This window comes from Psammomys obesus, unplaced genomic scaffold (genome assembly GCF_907164565.1).
Source record: "Psammomys obesus unplaced genomic scaffold, mPsaObe1.curated_primary_1811, whole genome shotgun sequence".
Lineage (NCBI taxonomy): Eukaryota > Metazoa > Chordata > Mammalia > Rodentia > Muridae > Psammomys > Psammomys obesus.
In genome coordinates, this window is record NW_026585689.1 from 13,685,158 (window position 1) to 13,711,101 (window position 25,944).

Sequence of the window (25,944 nt, forward strand, 5' to 3'; positions counted from 1 at the left end):
CTACTCTTTCAGAGGTCTTGAGTTCAATTCTCAGCACATATATCAGAGGGCTCAAAACTGCTTTTACCTTCAGGTCTAGGAGCTCTAAAACCCTCATCTGGCCTCCATGGACACATGTGCCCACATACACATACCTTTCTACACATATATGATTTAAAACTAAAACAAAACTTTGATATATCATCCATTGACAAGATTCTTCATAAAGACCCGCTTAGAATATGTTTATAATGTAAAATGCCCCATATAACCTTTTTGATATATGTAAAAATTAGCACCAGATAACACTGTCAAATAGACTGATTTAAAAGATACGATCCCCAGAAGGAAGAAAAATAAACCTTCCCCTACCAGTGGACTTGGGGAGGAGCATGCATGGAGAAAGGGGAGGAAGAGCGGGATGGGGAGGAAGGAAGGGGTTGGGAGGGGAGGAGGGGGAACTAGAGGGGGGATACAAAGTAAATAAAGTGTATTTTATTTTATTTTATAAAATAAAATAAAATAAAAATTAAAAAAGATGATTCCCATAAAATATTTTATCTTCAGCTGTAAACATCATTTCTTTTTATCTGACTTCTAATAACCATAATTATTTTTTAAACTTATCAAAAATAAAAATAATATTTGAGTTAGAATCTCAAAGGGCATAGAAAATTAGCTTCTATTTTCAACGCCAGTTAGCATGGTGCCTTCTTTCTTAAGAGTTGAAAATTTGAGGGGGATGGTCTGTTCTTTTACTGTGTAGTTGGGCTCTCGTGACTATTTCTACTCAAGTAACCTCAGCAACAACAACAGGGGTTTGACTGTTCATTAAATTGATATTTCCAGTTGGTTAAAGAGAATGCATCTGTATTACACAGTGTAATTTTTCAGTGTCAATTATGCTTATATTTCTATGGTAGTTTAAATATTCATCCAGTTTTGCTTTATATTTTCCATTAAATTAAATTCCATTGAATGTCCCTCTACCAAGGTTCATAAGAGGTACTTCAGAATGACTGTAGCCCATGTAATCAAAGTAGTTCTCTTCAATGTGAAAAGTGTTTAGGCAATTTCTGATGTTATAGAAATGGCAAACATAGAAATTCAAAGCTGAGCATGATTCAGTATTAAGTTTTATTTGTCATTAACTTCTCTGCTTAGGTGGTATTAATATTCCAATTCAACAATGTGATTAATAGTTGACATTTGATATCCATTCTCAAGTTTGTTAGATTAAATTTTGCCCACAAAGATTGCAGCATTTTAAGTCTATGTCTTTATAATTCAAGACAATATATTTTTTTAAAGTGAAGGTTATAGTAATATCATCACAAACTGTCTTGCAAGGAGAAGGCTTCTAGTACAGTGATGATCTGTGATAAAGTGGGAACAAATGAAATATTTTTTTTAACGATTTAAATGGGTGTACAGAATAAAATGAAAATACTTGGTTGAATGAAGAGGCACAATGACAATGTGATTATGTTATAAAAATACTGCGAATACATTATGTATTGATACCTACCTGAGTAAACATTATTAAGACAACACTAAATATGATAAACTTCTGTTGTATATATCCTTTACCTACTATAAAATAAATTCTATTGGTAACTTGTGAATCTTGTGTATGGATATCTTGACAACAATAACTTATTCATCATAAATTACACACAACTAAAAGTATCGTAATATCCTTTATAGAGACATTAACACAAAGACGCAAACATATCATAATATCTAGACTGTGACAATTTAAATGATGATTAGTTTTCATTTAGAAAGATTCTTAATTCCTATTTTGAAAATTTCTTTGAAGATGTTTAGGGTACAATATTAGATGGTTTTATTTAAGAGGAGTGTCATGTTTATCTTCAACAGTAAACAATAAATAAAGAGATCATTCATCATGAAGTTGACTTAAAATATTCTATTTTATAATAATTCATTATATGGCAAAATCGGATATACTTTGTAATATATGTTACTTACATCTTATAGAATTTCCCCCTCATCATACTTTTCTGTCACCAGGGTTTTGAATGGCATAGCCAGATCTAGTGCGCGTGAATGTCACTTCCTTATCTGCTTTAAGGGTTTCTTCTAGGGTTAAGTGTTTTGTATATGAAGTCACAGTGGGTACGTACTGCTTCTTTTATTGGCATCATTTCTGCAGTTTTAAATCATGACATTGCCATCTTATATTATGCACATTTCAGATTATTAACACAAGTCCTGAGGTATTCTTTGTGTCCCTACTGATATTTAGAAATGCCTCTGGGGTTTCCATTATTGTGAGAAAGCATCATTACCAAGTACATTTGGGGGAGAAAAGGCTTTACTTTAGCTTCCAACTGTAAATTCACACTGTCAATGAGGGAAATCAGGACACACAGCTGGAGGCAGGAACTGAAGCAGAGGCCATAGAGGAATGCTGCTTTCTGCTTGCACCCTGTGGCTTGTTCAGCCTAATTTTTATACCTCCAGGATCACTTGGCCAGGGTTGGCATAACTCACAAAGAGCTTGGCATTCCCACATCAATTTCATGTGGTTAATTTGGTGGGGAGATTTTATTTATTAGGGTTTCCTCTTCCCAGTTACTCTACTACGTCAATTTGACATAAAACTAGCCAGCACAAGAATGAATGTCTATTTTTCCTTAAAAGAATGACCTGAAGATAGTTGTGATTTGTGATAAATAATTTTCAAGAATAGTTACTTAAAAATAAAGAATAAGTTACTTAAAAATAACTCCATACGTATTATGTTCATTCTTATTTATGAAGTTTTAGGGCTTAGATCTTTAAAATCATTGATACCTTTAATAATTAAAATATGCTTTCAGTACATAGTGATACTGAAAGCATAAAAATAGAAAACTGAGGCCAAGTGATGACAGAAGCCAAAATGTAGACACAGGTGACACTTCATGGTCAATATCATAATATGGTGATGATTATCCTTTTTTTTAAATGTATATTTATTTATTTACTTTTTAATTTTTTTTATTAATTACACTTTATTCATTTTGTATCCCCCCATAAGCCCCTCCCTCCTCCCCTGCCGATCCTACCCTCCCTCCCCTTTCTGCATGCATGCGACACCCCAAGTCCACTGATAGGGGAGGTTCTCCTCTTCTTTCTGATCTTAGTCTATCAGTTCTCATCAGAAGTGGCTGCATTGTCCTCTACTGTGGCCTGGTAAGGCTGCTCCCCCCTCAGGGGGAAGTGATCAACCAGCAGGCCAATCAGATTATGAACCTGATGGCCAACTGATGGGCAGAGTGAATGGAATTTTATGTAAGAAGTGGGAAATAGTAAGAGCTGGAGGGGACAGGAACTCCACAAGCAGAGCAACAGAACAAGATAATTTGAACACAGGGAACTTCCCAGAGACTCATACTCCAACCAAGGACTATTCGTGGAGATGATCTGGAACCCCTGCACAGGTGTAGCCCATGGCAGTTCAGTGTCCAAGTGGGTTACATAGTAATGGGAAGAGGGACTGCCTCTGATGACTATCCTTTTTAAAAGAACATTAGATTTGACTTTTTAAAAATAGGTCTCTAAACAACCCAGCTGAGCTCATAAAACCCAGTAACAGGTGAATCCCTTTGATCAATAGTCAGGATTAAATCTATATGTCTCACTTTTTCAACTTGAAATAATTAAAACTATTAACTGTACTACTCTAATGTAGAAGAATATTAAACTTATAAAGCAAGATAACTGTAATATAGAGATTTTTCATATTTAATTGATAGGACATCTTTTATAACAAATTCACAAGAAAAGATATTATATAAGTTGTTCTGTATAAGTTTGAATTTTGTTTTCCAAGAAAAATCTTTCAAGGAGCCATCAGATTATAGTAAATGAAAAAAAAATTCTGAAGTAAATTATTCTTTACTATTCAGCTTTTACACTTCTTTAATGTAGGCTTTAGCTGCTTTTTTTTAAATTGAGAATTGATACTGAATGTTGGTAGTAGCTCAGTCCTCTGTAATTCTGTGGAGTTCCCTGTGTTTCCCTCATGTTAAGTATGTTCAGACACACAGACGCATGCATGTACACACACACAAACACACACAAATACACAAGGCCTAAAGAGTGGTTATCTACAGTCTTAGGGATAATCTGGGACTACTCATTTACCTCCCAGTGATGAGGAAGAACAGAGTGAGGATGACGAGAAGAGTGAAGCCCCCGACGGCCGCCGTGGCTATCACCAGGATCTGCCCTTGTTCTGCAGCCATGTCAGAAGCTGAAATGCAGACACAGGTGACACTTCATGGTCAACATCTTACTATGATTTTTTAAAAAGCACATTAGACTTGACTTTTTTTTTAATTACGTCTCTAAACAACCCAGCTGAGATGAGGTCATCATGCACAACACAAAACTCTCTTCCTTCTTAAAAGTAATGACTAAAGTATGTGAATTCTTAATGCTTCCTTTGAAGACTGGATATGAGTTGCATTGACCAGGTTCTGCAGACTCCTTTGGCATCTGTTTCTACCATATGGAAAGCCTATGCTATAATTTAAATTAATAAATTGATTTAATGTATGTATAATACACATTTCACAGAACTAAATTCAAAAATTAAAGATATAAATTCTCATATGCATAGTGCAAAGATATATGTGTGTGGACAAGGATACATGTGTTTCTCTACACATACATATGATAGGTAATAAGTGGAGAAGAAAAGACCATTTAAGTGCTTTTTTTTTTTCTTTTTGAATAAAAGGGCCAGATCACATAAAGTAACAACATGCTACTTTTTTTGTGGAATGTGGTGTGTAGTATTGTAAACTTGATCAAACCTAGAATCAGCTGGGTGATGCTACTAGCACCTAAGCATACATGTGGGGAAATATTTTGATTATATGAACATTAATTGCAAACAGGATCTTTTCATGGGCTCTGATCCAGGAATGAATAAGTGAAGAAGGGGAACTAAGCACCAGCATTCACTGGTTTGCTCCCTCCAGTCTGATTGTGCTATGGCCATCTTCTTCAGGCTCTTACTTCCAGCCTTGACTTCCTGTCCTAGATACTGGAATGTGTGCCAGAATAAACTTTTTTTCCTTTAGTTACTTTTGTCTGAACTTATAATATACAAAGAGAGAAATAAACTAAGACGTTAGTAAATTGTATCTTTGTGTGTTGTGCTGTGTTAGTGTGCATCCGTGTGTGCCCCAATGGGCATATGGAGGTCAGAGGACAATCTTGGGTATGGGTCCTACATTTATCTTGTTTTAGACAAGGTTTCTCATTGTTCACTTTTCTTTTCCCCAGGCCACCTTGGCATACACAGCCCACAAGCATCCATGAGTTCCCCTTTCTCGACCTTGCATCTTTGTGGAGGGGCACAGTGAAGGCTATGCTCCTACCCTCAGCTTTCAGAAGGGTTCTAGGGACCCAGGTCAGGTCATCAGGCCTGCAACAGCCTCCTCTACTAGGAGTATCAACTGTTGTCTTCAGTAAGAGATCATTTAGTCACAACCTTTAGGAGACTTTCTAAATGTATTGAAAAACTAGTCATGTTTATTCAGTTTTCAGTTAAAGAAATTTATTAAACATTGGAATTAGATTTGAGTCACCATTATTTCATCAAAGTGTTTCCAGGCAGTTTTTACAGTGCTGAGTTTTGACACATAATCTGTTCAGAGACAAGTGAAATAGTTGTATTTTATCCAGTAAATAATGGACTCAAGCTTTTTATTAGTTCTTTCCCCAAGTTTTTCAGTCTTCGAAACAGCACTGATATGGGAATTAATGGTGCTCTAAAATGTCATATTTTCTCACTGAAAATTATTAAACAACAAATTTTTAAGAAATTGATGTTTCAGAAAACATTACAGTTTTGAAGATAAAGAAGATGACATTTTTTAAAGAAGACATTATTTTCTTACAACTCCTGTGCTCATAAAAGATATAATCTAGTTCAAGAGTTTTCAGCCTAGAACAAATATTCTCATATTTATTCTCATTCTCATAGTCGGGTCTCTGGTGATTTCTTGAGACTATATTCGAAGCTCAGATGAGGAATAAGATTATGTAGTCAAGTGGCTTGTGAAAATCAGAAAGTTTGTCATAGAAATTTGTGTTGACTTACATAATAACTTAGTAAACTCCTGCTTTCACTAATATGTCTCCTTTCGCACACATCTGATTACATCGTTATGAACTGGGCTTGAGTTAATATTTTAATTGTTTAACAGAATGCTAAATAAATTTGGATAATGTGTAGCATGTATACTAGCAAAATCAAGCATTTCTATGTAGAGAATAACATACACACATACTCAGCACAGTTGAAGATAATGCTTAATGACTGTCACTATTGTACTTGGTATAAAATAATACAGGCAAGGAGGCTAGAATGAGTATGGAAATACGACAAACATAATTATCCACATCACTGGCAATGCTTATTCAATATTTAATTAACAGACATTTTTGTTCCTAGGACAATAAACAAAGCTTCAACACATTATTGAATGCATGTTCATGATCTAAATTATGTCAGTACTTTTCTTACTCCTAGTTAGCTTTGTCACTTCTCCAAACCAACACACACTACACACAGAAAAGATGACAGTAGAATACTGATTTGCTTGCCTCTAAGTCCTAGCTACTGAAGTATTTTAAATGACCCTTTTCAGTAACAGGAGGACCTACTAGACCCGGATTTTCGTTTATTCTTGCAGAATCATACATGCTCTTGTTTGCCCTTGATTTTGAGTCTATAATGTAAAAGTGTTGAAATAAATATATTTGTCACACTCTCCCAGACAAATGTGACAATTTTATTATGTTTTCCATGAGGACTACAACAAAATATTGGAAAGATATATATATATATATATCTATATATATATCTATCTATCTATATCTATATCTATCTATCTATATATATATATTTCTCTCTCTCTCTCTCTCTCTCTATATATATATATATATATATATATATGTATATATATATATATCCATTGTGCTTACTGTGTACATTCTGGGTCTCCTGGACGAAGGCCGGTTCATCACAGAGCTGATTTCATCTCAGGGTAAAATTCAGATCCCTTAACTTTGTTAAGGAGGCTTTCTCCAAATGGCTAGCACAAGTCTCTGGCTTGTCTGTACAGCTCATTCCTTCAGTCTCTTGAGTGAACCATGCTTTCTTTAATGGCCAGTACCTGAGAGTTTCCTTTCATGGACACCCACTCATGTGGAAAGCATTCTCCCTGATATCTATATTTTACTAGGCTCTCAGACAGGTGTTTTCATAACTCCTTAAACTAGTACTATGACTGAAAGTATACTGTGCTGCCCAAATTACATTTTTGGCAACCTGTCTCTTTCATTAGGATGAAAATTTCACAAAGGCAGAAAATTTAATCACTGTGTTGTCTATAGAGAGTCTAGGATGACATATCTCCACCTGTCTCAAAGAGAAAATGTAAATAAAAATCATATCCAGCATGTATTATCTAGATGGTCTTAGATATAGTAGTAATTATTCTTATATGAATTTGAGACAAGAAGACAAGAAGGGAAAAGCTGGAGGGACAAGGAACTGGAAAAAGTGATGAGCAGTTCTCTCTCAGAGCCTTGGAGGAAGTGCGTTTTGAATTTTAGTCGTGATTTCTTCTTTTAAGGCACCAAAGCTATAATATAGTGCACAAAAATGAATATGCAGTCACACCCATTGGGCTTGATGTGTGGTTGTTGCTTAAGGATTATATTGAAAGAATGAATTGAGTGGTCACATACCCTGGATAATTCTGATAAGAAAAGGTTAGATTAAGCTATGAATAACTCACAGCTGTCCTCCTTTTGGTAATGTAGGAAGATTTACCTTAAACATAGCTGTTCCATGTATATGAAGACAGCATACCCAGTATTCATTTCTAATTACTCTACGCACTTTGGAGACAAGTGGAAGGCAAGGGTTACTATAGCAGTAACACTTCTACATTTTACCATGTTCTCAGAACAAAGTTAACGAATTCTTAATTCACTCAACAGTATTTATTGGGAAGTCATTACATAATGACTTCCAAGGTGACCTCTGGGGACTCAGATAAACAAAACAAATGTAATTACTCTGCTGGTGGACTGACATTTCAGTAGGGAAAATAAACAATGATCAAAAAATTACAAAGAGTAAGAATTGCTACATCAGGGAAACTTGTATGCAGTGCTAGCTGTATTCTTTTGTGCAATCCCAATGCTAATTATGTCTAATTAGTTTTCTCTGAGAAAATGTATCTAAAATTTATTCTCAAGTAGGACCTATAGGGAGGTCCCTGTCCATAAAACAAACTGTAGTGGAATCTGTAGAAATAAATGAGATTTATTTGTGATTCACTCATTGGAAAGTATTTCTTTGTTAAAGAAAAGGTCATATTCTCAGACAAAAACAAGGATGTTAAAATGATGTGTTTAATTTTATAATCTCGACAAGAAGTAAACTCCCTTAAGGAAAAAGTAATTATTATTTTAAATATTGTGAATTTGTTACTGGGCCAACATATAGGACCTATTTAATACTTGGTTTAGGTCAGGAGAATATTCAATGAAGCCAGCTCTAGTAGTTTCTATTTAATGAGGAAAAAAACAAAAACAAAAACAAAAACAGAATGAAGTTCTTTCCATGGAATCTTAAGTTCTTACAAAAAAATAGATTCCACATTTTTAGAAAATGTGAGAGAAAGCAATTTGGCTATTTTTAACTAACACATTTTCTCATATGGAAGCATATGATTTTTGCCTCACTGTAATCAAGATTATTTTTTATATTTACATTTCAAAGTGAAATGTGTTATGCGTATTCTGTGTCATTTTCTATGGAAGAGTGTTTTGAAGTTAACTCATTTCTGTTGTGAGCCTCTTCTGAAAGTTATTGGAAGATATCTAACACATCTTCTGAAAGTATTTCTGAAAAAATGCTGCCCAGTGAAGTGCATTTCTTTGTCACTTTACTGAAATGATTTTTAAAAACATAACCTATATTTCAACAAATAGGTATGAGAACAATCATTGTAAGTTTCATTGACAAGTGACACATGAAAATTCCATCCTTAAATCATATACAGCAATCAGGATTCTAGATAACGTAAGACTGAGACACACATCTAGCCATGTGCAATGGGGATGAATAGATCTGCAAAAACATCTCAATGCTGCAAGCCGAGGTAGATATTAGAATGTATGTACAGATGAAAGACAGTGCAATAAACTTTTTTGGGGAAAGATACAGTATTGTAATTTTGCAGATGACACTGTTATTTTCTTTCTTGTAAACCTGACTTGTAAACATCGTCTCACCTTGAATCTTCCAACAAGTCAAACATATTACTACATCTTATGTTGTGTCTTCATCACCACTAACATGGTATACTATCTGCCTCCAGACATATATAAGTAGATGAGTTTCTGCAGATCTGCCTTGCCATAACGTGTCTTCCCAGTCTATTCCACCTAATGTGATAACTGTCCCTCGAGACATTATTTAAAACTTCTCAGATCTTACTCATTGCCTAGAAGATACAGGCTTCCCTTTCTAGTAAGTATGGCTCGGAGATGTGCATGCACATGATTCTGGACTCTGGCCTCATGTAGTTCTCTCCATTTCTCCCTACTGGTCATCATTATTCCCACTGATCATCAATATTGTATTGCCATTTCTGTCTTTTAACTATTCCCCAATTTTGACCTCATTCTTTCCAATTTCCTATGCTATTTTCTCAGCTCATATTCACTTCTGATCACATTTATTTGAAATCAGCTAGATGGCAGCCTTAATTATGTAAAATGCAATTGGGCAATAGTAAGACAAAAGAAAAAAAGAGCAAGATCTTGTAAAAGAATCTCACTGCTGTTCACATGTTAACACACTGCAGAGTTTTCCTCCTAGAGGAGCATGCATTCCCTACACCGACACTTCAGATCTATTTATTGATTTGTAACTTTACAGCAACAGTAGAGCAGTGATAGACTAGAAATTAGAAATTGAAGGAGGGACACATAAGAGAAAGAGTTAGACAGAAATCTCCAGAGATAAGAGAACAGACAAAATGAGGAAAAAAGGCGGAAAATATAACATAAGATTCTAAAATATTCCTGACCAGGAATAAACAGACTTGTACAGACTTGTACAAGTCTGTTTTGTCTCAAGGAGGGGTAAAAAAAAAATCATGTGTTGTAGCACAGTAACATAATCCCTTAAAGCCAATTAAAAATACTTATTTAATCATCAGTTTAGCTTCTTGAGTACAGAAAATGCTGTCTTTCAACTCTGTAAATAACAATGGATTAGTTTAGTGTTCTAAAATATTATTTATTTGCAAATTTGAGTCATAAAAATGTGATTAAAGAAGTACATTCTCTATGTAAAGGTAAAAGATTCTAAGTTAAATGACAGTAAACTTGTTTGGTTTCCTGAGAAATGTAAATCACTAAACACGTCTTAGTTTCATATATGACCACTCACTGATTTGTTTTTGATCTAGAATCAATTAGTGAAATATTAAAGGGAAATAATGTAGATTAATTTCCCCTAGTTATTTGTGCCTGAGCCTTCAGTGGAGGAACCAGTATAAACATGGAGTTGGATTAGCACTTTCCCCTGGTAATCATCCAATACTTGAGGCTGTCTTCCATCACAAAAAAATATATCTCTAAGATTAACACTCAAAGACAGAAAGACAAGAGATTCTCTCTTCCCGTCAGGTGAGCTGATTACGGAATTCTCAGCTGGTGGAATCAAGCTGCACAGATCATCTCTGTCAAAGCGGAGGCTTTAGCAAGGATTATTTTCTTCAGAAAGTAACTTCACAGCACACCCTTTCTACTTCTCTGCCACTTCTCCAGAAACAAAGCAAGTCCACGCATCAAACCGTGGCTTCTCTGGAACACCACCAATCTCAAGACTCACTCTTTTTGATGCCCCAATTTACCTGTCAGATGAAATGCCAGATGACACAGGGATAATTGGAAAGTGTGAGTTTGGCACAACTTGATGGAGAGGAAAAGGCAGTGATAGGTGTACAGAGTAATGAAATACCCTTTTTTCCCTTTGGAAGATCATTCTGAGTTCATTAATGAGTTGCACAGATGTCTTTGCCACATGCAGAGAATTTTCAAAATGAAAATTAATGAACACAGTCTTTGAACAACTGGAAGTGTTGTCAACACTTTAAATTTCTGCAATTTAATTTGTAATCACCTGTCTTTTCTACTGTCCCTTGTAGCTAAGTTAGTCTTTGAGACTGTTTTTTATAATTGAAATATCTACGACTTCATATGTATATCGTTTAGTTTTTAATGCCCATTTTATAATAGTATTCCCCTATGCAATGTCTCATTAGTGACCAAGAAATTTCTACTTCAAATATTATTTGCTATGTGCCATTATGTTATTTGTGAATATTTGAATGTTGGTGAGCATACTGGGAGCATGCAGATATAGGGGATAGTTTAGTCATACGGGTCTATGCTTGACTTGTGCTTGACTTGTATTGACTTGCTTGTATTGACTTGTATTGACTATGCTTGACTTGTATTCCCCACATTTTCAATGTTGTACCTTTAATTATGCACATAGAACGTTTCTGAATGATGCCCTTAAAGGTCTAAGATGCTCACTGGCTCTGGGCTGCAAGTATACCACTCAGATTAATGACTATTATATTTGGACAATTCCTTTTAAACATTCTTAGTTGGTTATGGTTCAGAGAGAGGTAGTAGTAATCAAGCCTAAACTGATTATTGGTACATAGTTAGTAAGAAAAAAATGTGTATCAATTAAAATTTATGGAGAGTTCCCTACATTTAATTTTACGCCTATGTATATATTATAAGGGACACACAATGTTAAAAAAACAACAACTATATATGTTCTAATTTATCAGTTGATACACAGAAAGACCATCATGGTGACCCTTAGAAGCCAAACTTTTCCTTTTCTTGAATACCATAAAAGGAAGTCCCAGGATCCCTTAACTATTTTCACCAACATGGATTATTGCTTTGTTAATGAGTATTCTGATCTTTATTATCTTGTTGTCTTAAGGAAAATTTCAGTGTAGCTGCACAAACTTTGTGGTTTCTATTTCAAACATTGACTAAGAGGCCATGAACCTAGAAACACCCAGTCCTGACCTTAAACACAGTTACATATTGATATCTATGTATTTGAGACTTTCTTTAGCCTTTTATTTTACCTGTAACAATTGTTAGGAGTAAAGAACTTTATTATTAAATATATAACCAATAAGAATCACAGATTTAGTAAGGCTTGTATGCCCTAAGATTGATTTACAATAAAGATTTTATTATATATTTTAATATTTTATTAAATATTTTAATAAAAATATTTAAGTTAATTGCAATTTAAACTATACACATTTATTTAGAAAAAGGTTCAGAGGGCTGGCAAGATAATTCAGTGGATAAAAGGACTTGTTGCACAAGCTTGATCGGAGGTAGGTCTCTGGAACCACTGGTGGAAAGAGAAAACCAACTCCTCAAAACTGTTCTGTAACCTCCAAAGACACATACACACACACACACACACACACACACACACACGTATTGTACTGCTCATACCCCCACTACTACTGCTACTTTTTATTATTAAATATAAAAATTAGAAGAATTAGAAAGTTTTTGGAGAACATTCTCATTGATTCAGTACTTATTCAAAAGTAGTAAAACTGTCTGTCATTAAGAATGTGCTGATGTGCTGAGGCTAGGAATGTATTTTGCTTGATAGAGTGATTTCTTTGCATGCCTGAAGGTGCAAGTCCCATCCTCAGTACAGCACTAAATTGTGGGTGGTGCCTCCTTCTCCCAAAGTTCAGGGACTATCTAGGAAGCAGGGATGGAATGATTGTAAAAGCTAGAGGCTGAGGGTAGGGCAAGGCAGTGTCTTCCGGAGGGGACAGGGCTATTGCATTGAAAAACTAAAGGTAGCTTCCCAAGACCTCTACAAGATCAAGCTAGCTAAATGTTCCAGCATAAAGGGAAGGGTCTCAGCAGTCCCCACTCCTACATAAGGAAGTATTTTCTGTAAGAATATGGCTCCTGCTAAGTTGGCCATGTTCTAGGTGTTGCTCACAAACCCTTAACAATCTATGGACAGCACAAATCAGACTAGGTGAGTGTCTTAGTTAGGGTTCTATAGCTGTAAAGGGGCACTATGACCACGGCAACTCTATAAAAGAAAACAATTAATTGGGGCTGGCTTACAGTTTCAGAGGTTTAGTCCATGACCAGGGCAGGGGCATGGCAGAGTGCAGGTAGACATGGTGCTGGAGGAGGTGCTGAGAGTTCTACATCTCCATGCAGAGGCAGCAGGAGGAAGACTGCAGCACACTTCCTTTCAACAAGACCACACCTCCAATAACGCCACTCCATTTTCATACAAACTACCACAGCCAGTAATTAAAAATGAAAGCACACCAGGCTGAGAAGGTGTCAGAAGTGTGGAGTAAATCTAGTAAGAGTTAGGAAGAGAATTGGGAGCTCAATATGATCAATATAATGTACACATCTATAAAATTCTCAACCAATTACAAATATTTTAATAAAAAATAAAAACAGCTGTAGTCATTCATGCTAATAATCCAAGTATTTGAGAGATGAACATAGGAAGATATAAGTTGCAAGAACTCTCAAGTCCATTCTTGGTAACATAGCAAGTTTAAGCTAAACTGGCCTATGTGAGAACAAATCTCAAAAAAAAAAAAAAAAGTTATATTAAGCCTTATGGCAGGATAGGAATACCTGAGGTAGAAACTAAGATCGTTTCTTATCTTCATAAAAGTTTCTCTTTAGTGTCAGAAATAGATAAGTAAAACTCAACTGAAATCTAATAAAGTTATGTAAATATAGGTATTTGTCAGGGTCATAAAGAAAGGCAAAGAAGCTGGGTATGATGGCATATGCCTTTAATCCCAGAACTCAGGGAGGCAGAAGCAGATAGACTGATGTGAGTTTGAGGCCAGTCTGGTCCACAAAGGGAGTCTAGGACAGCCAAGGCTACACAAAGAAACCCTGAAGAGAGAGAGTAGGGGGAGGAGGGAAGAAGAGAGGGAGGGACAGGGAGAGAGAAGAAGAGGAGGAGGAAGAAAAAGAAGAAGAGAGAGTTATGATTGGTTGATTAAAAATCCACAGAGGTGAGGTAGTGACTGAAAGAAGGAACAAGGTAGGAGAAAGAACACAGAGGGATATCAGACCTAGAGCGAGCAAGGGCAAGAGTACAGAAGGCCTGTAGAAAAAAGAGAAACTGAGCTTCATCTCTGTGACAAGATGGAGACTTAAGTCAGAGTAGGCTCCTCAGAGGATATGAGGGGGACTCAAGCAGAGATTCCTAGTAGCAGAGGCTTATAGAGACTGAAGAGGACATCCTCTAACTAGACTAGAATTCTAGCAGAGGGAGGGGAACTCCAATTCATTCATAAAAACTTTGACTCAAAATTTTTCCTGCTTATAAAATGTGCAGGGGTAAAGACAGAGAAAGTAGAGCAGAGACAGAGGAAATGCCCAATCAATTCCTGGCCAACCAGAGACCAACTCTAGCAGAGAGTACCATCCCCTGACACTATGCATGATGCTCTGCTAAGCTTGAAGACAGGAGCCTGACAGAGTTAGTTGTCCTCTGAGAGGCTTTACCTAGCAGTGCCTCAAAACATGCTGAGACTCACAGCTAAACTTCGGGTGATACATAGAAAATCTTGTGGAAAAGTGGGAGAAAAGAGAAAAGGACCTGAAAGTGACAGGAACTCCACAAGAAAATCAACAGAGCCAAATAACCAGGGCCCAGAGGGGCTTGCTGAGACTGAAGCATCAACCAAGGACCATGCATGAACTGGACCTAGACCCCTACAAAGCAGCTTATGCTTCAGTGGGTCCTCCACTAAGGGAAGGAAGGACTGCATTGGACATGGACTCATTTGCCAGCTTTTTTTATCATTTCTCCCTGGCAGAACTGCCTTGCCAGGCCACAGGGGAAGAGGATACACTCTGTCCTGATGCAACTTGATGAGCTGGGGTGGATGGAAAAGGATCTTTTTTAATCAGGTAAAGGGAAGTGGGAAGTAGAAAAAGGGAGGGTGGGGTAGGGAGGGAAGTAGGAATGGGGCTACAGCAAGGATGTAAAGTGAATTTAAAAAAGGAAAGAAGTAAAAGAGTGGTTATTTCTTGGCTCAAACCTGCAACAACTAGAAGGGTTTGCAGCTCACCAAGTGGTTGAGTAGATATTTAGAAATGAGGACATCCTATTTTAGGGAAACTTCATTAGAAACAGCCCGGAGATAGAAAAAGGCATGAAACCTTCAAGACTCGTTTGTAACATTTTTTCTTTATTATTATTTTAAAATTTTTTTTGTATAATTACAGTTTATTCACTTTGTATCTCAGCTCTATCCCCCTCTGTCATTCCCTCCCAATCCCATCCTCCCTCTCTCATCTCTTCCCATGTCCCTCTCCAAGTCCACTGATAGGGGAGATCCTCCCCCGCTTCCATCTGACCCTAGCCTATCATGTCTCATCAGGATTGGGTGCATTGTCTTCCTCTGTGGACTGGTAAGGCTGCTCCCCACTCAGGTGGAGGTGATCAAAGAGCCAGCTACTGAGTTCATGTTAGAGACACACCATGTTCCCCTTAGTAGGATACTCACTTGGACACTGAGCTGCCATGGGCTACATCCGTGCCGGGCTTCTAGGTTATCTCCATGCATGGTCCTGGGTTGGAGTATGAGTCTCAGAAAAGACCCCTGGGCCCAGATTTCTTGGTTCTGTTGCTCTCCTTGTAGAGCTCCTATCCCCTCCAGGTCTTTCTATCTCTCCCTTATTTTATAAAATTCCCTGCACTCTGCCCAGAGTTTGGCTATGAGCCTCAGCATCTACTTTGATACACTGCTGGGTAGAGTCTTTCAGAGTCCCTCTGTGGTAGGCTTCTGTCCTATTTCCTGTTTAATGTAAATAGATCCACATTTATCACCTTGCACAAAACTAAAGTCCAAGTGGATCAAGGCCTCAACATAAAACCAGATACACTAAATCTGTTAGAAGAAAAAGTGGGGAAGAACCTTGAACTCATTGGCACAGGAGACAACTTCCTGAGCAGAGTAGCAACAAAAAGCTTAGGCTCTAAGATCAACAATCAATACATGGGACCTCATGAAACTGAAAAGCTTCTGTAAAGCAAAGGACACTGTCATCAAAACAAAATGACAGCCTACAGACTGGGAAAGGATCTTTACCAGCCCTATATCTGACAGAGGGCTAATATCCAGAATATATAAAGAACTCAAGAAGTTAAACAGCAACAAGTCATGTAATCCAATTAAAAAATGGGGCACAGAGCTAAACAGAGAATTCTCTGTAGAGAAATATCAAAAGGAAGAGAAACACTTAAAGAAATGTTCATTTTCCTTAGTCAGCAGGGAAATGCAAATCAAAACAACCCTGAGACATCACCTAGCACCCATCAGAATGGTTAAGAACAAAAACTCAAGTGACAATACATGCTGGAGAGGATGTGAAGAAAGGGGAATTTCCTCCATTGCTAGTGGGAATGTAAACTTGTAGAACCAATTTGGAAATCAATCTGGCGCTTTCTCAGACAATTAGGAATATTATTACAATTTATTCACTTTGTATTTCAGTTTTAGCCCCCTCCCTCATCTCCTTCCTCTCTCTTCCTCCCCTTTCCCTCTCCCCTAGTCCACTGATAGTCCTCTCCTATTGTCTGACACTAGGTTATAAGGTACCATCAAGATTGCTTGGATCCTGCTTTTTGTGGGCTGACTACGTTGACCTACCAGGGAGAAGTGATGAAGGAAGAGGCGACCGAGTTCATGTCAGAGACTGTCTCTTCTCCCCTTACTAGGAAACCCACATGGAGACTGATCTGTCTATGGGCTACATCTGAGCAGGGGGGTCTAGGTCCTCTCTATGCATGGTGTTTGGTTGATGTCTCAGTCTCTGCACCTTTTTTGGCTTTGCTGATCTTCTTGTAGGCCTCCTGTCCTCTCTGGGTCTTTCTATCGCCCCCTTCTTCCATAAGACTCCCTGAGCTCTGTCCAAGTTTGGCTGTGAGTCTCTGCATCTGCTTTGATAACCTAATCGGTAGAGTCATATGTCTGAAGCCTAGAGAAAGATGCATGGAAGAAAGTTGGGTGATGGGCGAAGATGGATCAGGGAAACAAAGTGGCAGTTGTTAGTATTCCATTGTTTTGTTACTGTTAAGCATACAGGCGGGACATATGTGTGTTTACTCAGAACTGGAATTTTGAAGATATGAATTCTTGCAGATAGGTGTAAATATTCTGCTTAGCAGAACTGTCGCAGAGGAATGAATTATCCTGGGTTGTGCTGATTCTCACGGTGCTCTTTTATTTTTCATGTGAGAGCCAAGTCCCTCTTTTCACTGACAGAGTTATGTTTTTGTTACTTGAGATTGAGAATACAGTGAATAGTATTTAATGTAATGAATTCAGAGAAAATAGTCTAATCATATGCATATTGTGCATAGAGAAGGGAATTGAATGGGAGATAAACTGGTCTATTTCTGCCTCAACATTAATAACCTCTCATTTTTTATTATATTGTTCTTTAGTGTCATGATTTTCTTTGTATTTTGATGCTAAACACTGTATTCACAGATGTTTTCTCACGGCGAAGGACAAGACTGGAAGGCAAGGTGAAATGGGATGAATATTTTTTTTTTTTAATCTTCCTAAAACAACCTTTTGTTTAAAAATATTGAACGGCTCACTGGGTACCTAAACCACACTTAAAGGTAGATCCAATGCCCAGCAAGAGATGGCCAACACAAAATGAACTTGATGGTATTTTTAGAGGTACTTATCTCCCAATGCTCTGTCTGGGCATTTTTCCCTCACAGGCCTTTTGCTTGTGTATCATGGTTTCTGTATGTGTGTCTTTATGGGATTTCTTTCTCTGTGATTGTGTGTTTCAGCATCTGTGTTGTTTCTCCTTTGGCTCTTTTTTATTCCCCCTTTTTCTTTTTTCTGTTTGTTTATTTTGTCCTATTCAGGTTTGTTTGCCATATATATCATGTTCTTATTTTACTTTTCCTATTTTTTAGGTTTTCTAATGAGAGATAGCAAGAAGGGGTGTTGACTAGGGGCTAAAGCAGGAAAGATCTGAAAGGAACTGGGGACGGGACCATAATAAGAATGTATTCTATGAAAAAATATATTTTTAGTTAAAAAATAAGACTCCAATTAAATAAATGAAATAAAAAAATGAATAAATAAAAGAAGACAAAAATATTAAATGTTCTGCCAGGATGGGCTCCTGTCTATTTTTCCTTTAATACTTTTCGATCAGAAACCCATTTTTTTTGGCTTGTTTAACAGATGAAATGTCGATCTGTAAAACTGACATGGATACAAAGTTAAACTAAAACAAAATGAGTAGACAATACTTTGGCCAGTTTAGCCATGCTACTCATTAAAATTATGATGTGGTTGATCCACCCAAATCAGAAACACCAAAGAACGAAGTTACCACCCAAATCTTAGAGTCAAATAAACGAAAGCTGGTGAAAGGCTGCTGCTTTGTCTAATATCAATTTAAATCTGCCACATTTGTTTATGTGCATTGTGCAGAAATGTTCCTGGAAGCACAAATAACCATTCATCTTGGGGGCCAATGTCTCCTAGTTTTTGGATGAAATATTTCTTAAGTAACTTAGAGCCCAGGCATCTAAGAGTGATGTAACAGCTGTCTGCCAACAGTTGGCTCATCAGCTGCTGACAATTCTAAAGCAAGTTTTGGAATCATGTGAAAGCTGTTCAGAAGGTTTTATTTGCCTCACACAGCCTCTTCCAGGGTGTCCAACCATTTGATGTTGCAACATGATGCTGCCACCTACAAAAGTTTAGGCCTCCAATCACAGTTCTCTGAGGGTATATGCTGCCTGGTTACCAGGATTTAGGTATACCTGTCACCTCTGTGAATTTTGTAGTGAGTCAGAGGGATCTAGTCTAGTTGTAACATTCCCAACCCCGTGGGAAAAGAAAAATGACTCCATCAATTTTATGCATTTTTGTTTTGTCCAATAGTTTTATCGGGCTTCTCAGACCTCATGTCTGAAACTTTAAGAATTTCATGTTAGGCAGGAGGTGGTGGCTCATGCCTTTAATCCCAGCATTCAGGAGGCAGAGGCAGGTAGATATCTGTGAGTTCAAGGCCAGCCTGATCTACATAGTGAGTTCCAGAATGGTAGAGGAATTTTAGTGCAGAGCATGGCTACTCTTGCAAGACATCACATCCAAAGACTTTCTAGGTTTGTGTGATCTGGCTAGAATACAAACACATCTTTAATCCAGGACACAGAGGCAAACAGCTCTGAGTTCAGGGCCAATTTGGTATATAGCAAGTATCAGGTAAAGAAAACCTTAGGTCAAGGCATGGTGGTCACGTGTCTTTAATCCCAAACAATGAAGGTAAAGTTAGTTTGTAGAAGGAAGCACCCATGTTTAAAAGTAATATTTAATTGAGTGGCAGAGAAAGTGACAAATCAGATAAAAATTTGACAGAATAGGATATACTCAACTCTCATGAGAAAGGGAAGCCATTTAAGAGGCAATGTAGAGAGAGAGGGGAGGCAGTTTTATGGGGACAGTAAGAGAAAGACAGGTTGCAGAGAGAGAGAGAGAGAGAGAGAGCTCAGGTGAAGACCAGAGAGAGAGAGAGAGAGAGAGAGAGAGAGAGAGAGAGAGAACTCAGGTGAAGACCACATGACATATCTGTGAGCTAAGAAAAAAGTAGAAAGGGTGAGCTTATCAAGCAGTACGTTTCAGAAGCTGGAAACATTCTAAGCCGAGGTTAGACTGTACAGAGGCTAAAAGCTTCCAGGCCTAGGTTGGCAGAAGTAGGCAGTAATCCTCTCAGAGAGCAATCGAAACAGAAAAATAAAAGTTCTGTTTACACATATATGTGTATCTACAGGATAGACATAGGTTTATTTCCTAACACTGAAAAAGAAAATGAAGACTTTTTGGTGCATCAGTTTTAGTAAACATACCTTTGAAACTAAAGAAGAACACACGGTCAACATATTAATTTTTGATTCTACGTAATAGAAACCAGTATTTTGCCTTATTTATTCATATTTAAACTAAGATCATCATTGATACAAAAGTGATTTTAGAAAAGAAAAAAACTGTACTGGTCATCATGAAGAATAGAAAGATAGCCTTCATAAAGACTCCGTTATGAATTTAATTTTTTAACAGCTAGAATTGATTTAAGGACAGAAATAACTCTGCTATCTTGTTGCTGCCAGAAAAAAAAATGAGCATCATCAACTTTATCAGAACTAAATTCATTTTCCTTGGCAGAAAAAAAAGAAATTGATCATAGTTCTACGCAACATAAAGAGCTATTTCTGTTTTGTACAGTGGACTTGCCCATAGCTAATCCCCAGACGCCTGCTCCATAGTGACACAGCTCATCAGAATTTTGTCTGTGGGAGCACACTCCTCGGGTTCTTTTTGATGACTCAGAACACCTGCTTTGAAACATTTCCAGAGCGTTATGATCTTTCTTATGGTACCCTGTGGTGAGAGACTCTGGGATCAATCTACTGTGTGTCTAATTGTGGGAGTTTCAAAGCAGAATCCAAAAGACAATAGCCTGCAGCCTATTTCAGAGTAGATGTGGGAGCTTTGATTTTCACCTTGGTACAAATATTTGTTAGGCATTTTGATTTTTATAATAAGAGAAATTCAATTTCTCTCCATCGTTTTTTTAATAACTGCCATTATTTATTGACATAAAAATGAGAAACCTCACATTTAAAGCTCTCCATAAAGACTAACCTCTTTTCTGGGCTTAGTGGGGCATGCAGGTACTCCCAGCACCTGGGATGTGAAGTAGGAAGACTGAGCATTTGAGGGACCCTGGGATACACTCACTTCAGCATTGCTAGCATCCTCTAGGGTGGCTATTTAGTCCTGTGTCTTACAGGGCAGCACTTCAGAAAACTGTTCAGTGGCTGTTACCCAGTCATAGCAATTGGGTTCATCATGAGGATCTGACCTCAAAGTGGGATGAACACATTCTCATTTTCTTTAGCTTGGGACTAAGGGTCACCGCTGTTTTGGCAGTTTTGGTGTGGGCAATCATGACCTAGTAGGGCATTCACATCTCTTCTTAAAGCACGGGCAACCTCCTCTTGGACTGTGTGGATCAAAAAGAGTGAATGTTGGTGACTTTGTTTCTGGGAGCTTTCCAGGGTGTTTTTTGTTTCACACCTTTTTGAGGCCTTAGTAAAAGGTCATTCTTGCCAAGCCTTTTGCTTTGGCTAAATCATGGTATGTTTGCTACATGAATCAAAGGGCAGTCTAAGGTTATCCCAAGTTGCTGATAATGAATAGACCATTTAGAAACAACATGAAATACTATTCTTTCTACTGGCTTCCTTTGTATATATATATATATATATATATATATATATATATATATATATATATATATATTTTCTTTTGAAGTCCTTGTGTATGAAATTTCTTAAGTGATTTTATTTTCTCTTTTCATTCTCAATATGGTAAAAAATTTCATTTGATGGCTGACATTTTGCTTTGGCTCTCTTCAAGGCTATGGACAGAAAATGCCTATGAAAATAAACCAATAAGATATCTGCATTTCTTGAAAAACTTCCCGCAGCAATATTCTGAATGCTCTTTATATCTTTCTTATAGCATCTGTGCTTCATGTTTGCAGAGGAACACTTCTGTCCTCTTGCTGCCAGGAGGAATCCTGGGCCAAGGTGATGCACACGCTGTCACCTGTGTTACAGGTGTCTCAGAGCAGACCATGCCCCTTTGTATTTATATGTTCCTGATCCTCTAAGTCAAACTTAATTTTTATTATATTTATTATGTTTTGTGTATCCATGCGTGGGACTGAAAGTATGCGTGTATAGTGTGTGCATTCTGGTGGCCATGGTGGCAGGAAGGATATCTCACAGTCCCTGGAATTGAAGTTACAAGTAGTTGTTACCTTCACAATATTGGTTATAGGAACCAAACTCAGGTCTTCTGCAAGAGCAACAAATGCTTTTAAACAATGAACTACTACTGCTCTAGCTCCCTATTTCTAATTACAATACATTCAGTGAATGTATTTTAAACTACCATAAATGTTCCTAGGGAGAAGAGATTGCCAAGTTAAAAAAAAATGAAAAATTTCTTTGTTTAATCATGCTTTCTGAGCAAGCATTCCAGTGTAATTCAAGGATGACTTAGGTATCTCAATCAGTATGTGAAGAAAGTCGGCATAGGAAGAAAATTCAGCCTCTCTCTGCAAGCGAAATGTGCTTGTCCTTATAACTTTCTTTGTTCCCCACAGATTGTTACTAATGACTCCAACTAGTAATGTATACAGGCTTGGGAATAATCTGCTACACATTTTTTTATTAAATAACCCAGTGATTAAGAAAAGTATAATAGAGGTCATTTCTAGCCCACTTCGCATATATGAGAATTCCTGAACTTCGTTTTCTTTGTTTGTATGTTGAGGCTTCCTTTCCCTTTTCTTTCGTTTTCCTTTCATTTGGAAGTGCAGAGACAAAGCTTCAAAGGAGTGTTTTTATAGTGGTTTTCTTTTGAAGGTTAACAAAACCTATTTTTCTATGTTCTTATAAGAAAACAAAATGTAATAAGATAAAACAAAACCTAACATATTGGATTTGGACAAAGCAAACAGAAGGAAAAGAGCCAAAGAGAATACAAAAGAATCAGAGACCCGCTCATCTGCACACTCAGGAATCCCATAAAAACATTAAACAGAAAGCCATAATTTACATGTAAGGGGCCTGGTGCAGACCCATGCAGGCTTTGGGTGTGGGCCTCAGTTTCTGTGAGTCTATATGAGCTTTGCTCATGTCAATTAGAGGGCTTTGTCTTCTTTGTGTCATCTATCCCTTCTGTCTCTTACACTCTCTCTGCTCTTCTTCAGGGTTCTCTGAGCCCTGAGTTGGGGTGGGGCATTGATGAAGTCATCCATTTAGGGCTGAGTGTGTGTGTTTCAAAGTCTCTTATTCTCTTCATAATGTCTGGATATGGGTCTCTGCATTTGTTCCCATCTGATGAGGGAGGGATTTTCTCTGATTGCTGAGCAAGGCACTTATCAATGCGTATAGCAGAATGCCAGTTGGGGCCTTTGAGGTATTTTTATTGCCATTTTTTTTTTTAAAGAACAGTAGTTTGACTACCTAGTCTCAGATTCTTAGTCACCTAAGAAGTGTCGGGTATGAGCTCTTCCTTGTAGAGTAGGCCTTAAGTCAAATCAGACATTTGTTACTTCTCTAAGCTTGTGCAACCATTGCCCAAGCATATCGTGCCGGCAGGAAAACACTATAGATTAGATCAAAGGTTTTGTGGCTAGACTGGTGTTTATGTTTCTCTTTTGGTAGCATGCAAAGCACTTTCCTGTAGCAAAGATGCAAAAAATGTAGAAGTGAAGGACTATGTAGGACTTCTCCGTGTTCAAGTAATTGTGTAGGTGTTGTCTTCAGCAATGAGGCCTTGCCATCATTAGTGAAGAGCAACCTGTAATTGCAGTGACATTCTAGGTTATTTGGGAATCCCATGGGACTTTGGCCAACAATTCACCTAGATACAACCCAATTCAAGCATTGGGAGCTTCATTCAGTCACAAGAGTTGACAACCAGCAGGAACTTATTTAGTTCTTCTCATTATTTTGTGGCTTCAGTTAGATTCCAATATGCATTAGGTCTCCATATTACCATTAATTTTAATATTAATTTTAGCTGTCTCTTCCGATATTTCCTACCTCATTCTCATTCCCTCTCTCCTTCCACTGCCAACCTGATGCTCCCCTTCCAGCCTCTCCATCCATCAAAATAACTATTCTATTTTCATTTTCTACAGAGATCTATTTTTTCCCTCATACAACCTCTACCTTATACCTAACTGTGTAGTTCTATGGATTTTAGCTTGCTTATCATAGTCTTCACAGCTAATAGCCACATTTTAGAAAAAAAAATATTACTCTGATCCTCTGTTTATCTTCATTAGGTACACATATTTTAGTATGTTTATCCTATATTATAGGTCTATATAAGTGAGTATATACCGTGTGTGTATTTCTGCTCCTGGGATACCTCACTCAGGATGTTCTTCTCTTGATTCCACCATTTGCCTTCAAATTTTATGATTTGCTGGTCTTTAATTGCTGAGTAGTATTCCATTGTGTAAAAGTACCACAATTTCTGTATCCATTCCTCAACTGAGGGACATCTAGGTTGTTTCCAGGATCTGGCTATTACAAATAAAGCTGCTACAAACATAGTTGAACAAATGTCCTTGTTGTGTACTTGAGCTTCTTTTGGATATATGCCTACGAGTGGTATAACTGGATCTTGAGGAAGTACTATTCTTAATTGTCTGAGAAAGTGCCAGATTGATTTCCAAAGGGGTTGTACAAGTTTACATTCCCACCAGCAATGGAGGAGCAAATGGGATGGACAGGGAAGTAGGAGAAAACAAGTAACAGGACAGAAGCATACCGGAGAGGGCCTCTGAAAGACTCTACCTAGTAGTGTATCAAAGCAGATGCGGAGACTCATAACCAAACCTTGGTCAGAGTGCAGAGAATCATATGAAAGAAGGGGGAGTTAGTATGATCCAGAGAGGACAGGAGCTCCACAAGGACAAAATATATCAAGGCACGGGAGCCCTCTATGAGTCTGTTTCTCCAACCAAGGATCATGTATGGATATAACCTAGAACCCCGGCTTGGATGTAGCCCATGGTAACTCAGTAACTAAGTGGGTTACCCTAGTAAGGGGAACAGGAACTATTTCTGACATGAACTCAATGACTGGCTCCTTTACCTACTCTCCCACCCCCCGAGGAAGGAACAGTCTTGCTAGGCCACAGAGAAGGACATGGCAGCCAGTCCTGAAGATACCTGATAAGCTAGGGTCAGATGGAAGGGAAGGAGGACTCCTGTAGCAGTGGACTTGGAATGGGGTAGGGAGAAGATGAGGGAGGAAGGGTGGGACTGGGAGGGAATGAAGGAGGGGGAATGGCTGGGATACAAAGTAAACAACCTGTGATGAATATAAAAATAAAAAGAATTAAAGAAAAATAGAAGTATGAGAAAAATGTAATTTCAAGAATCAAGGATCAAAACAAACATCCATGGAGAAAGATATGAGGAGGAGGAAATAGTCATTATTCTTGAAAAATCATAACTGGTTAATCAGAAATTGTAGGATCACTGGAGAATTTCATATTTGTTGATGTGTAGCTGAGAAAGTTACAGATATTTATGATATACAATGTGATGCCCTATTCTATGTATACGTTTTAAAGCAATCATTACAATTAATCTAATTACCATAAAAAAGAAAAAAAAAACAGCATATTTGTCTTTCTGGCTCTAGGATACTCCAGACAAGATGATCTTTTGATATCATTTCATTAACCTACAAGCTTCATGATTTTTCTAAGCTGATCTTTGATGTTCTGATTCCTCAGTTTCACACGTACAAGTCTGATGCTTGCAGTTGGAGCTTTCTATATATCTACCATCTGGAAGTTCCCCTTACCTCTTTGTGGATAAATGTCCTTGGGCTCTGGAAATTCTAAAAGCCACTCATGAGTGCAAAGGTGAAATAATGCATCAAGCTCTTATGCATGGAATACACTCATTCCGTGATTGAATTGGCAGGTGGAGGTATAGGAATGTTTAGCTTTGTTTCCACTGTTCGCTTTTTTTCTTATGAAAGCTCACTAGGTTGATCTTACTTACCCTACCTTAGTGATATATATACGTACATATATATCACTTATTATATATATATTGCTGATTTTAAGTCAGAAACAATTCTAAAGATACATAGCTTTAAAAAAATTCACCATGTGTGCTCCATTGGTTAT

General features: G+C 37.4%; 1 protein-coding gene across 2 annotated transcripts in view; it reads right to left on the minus strand.

The window, feature by feature from the left end:
• The window catches only part of Epha6 (EPH receptor A6), a 979,971-nt gene that overhangs the window by 299,461 nt on the left and 654,566 nt on the right, over positions 1-25,944 (minus strand). For both annotated transcript variants that reach the window (XM_055594395.1, XM_055594404.1), the window contains one exon: positions 4,138-4,246. In XM_055594395.1, coding sequence (XP_055450370.1) covers positions 4,138-4,246 — 109 coding nt within the window. The remainder of the gene's footprint in view (positions 1-4,137; positions 4,247-25,944) is intronic.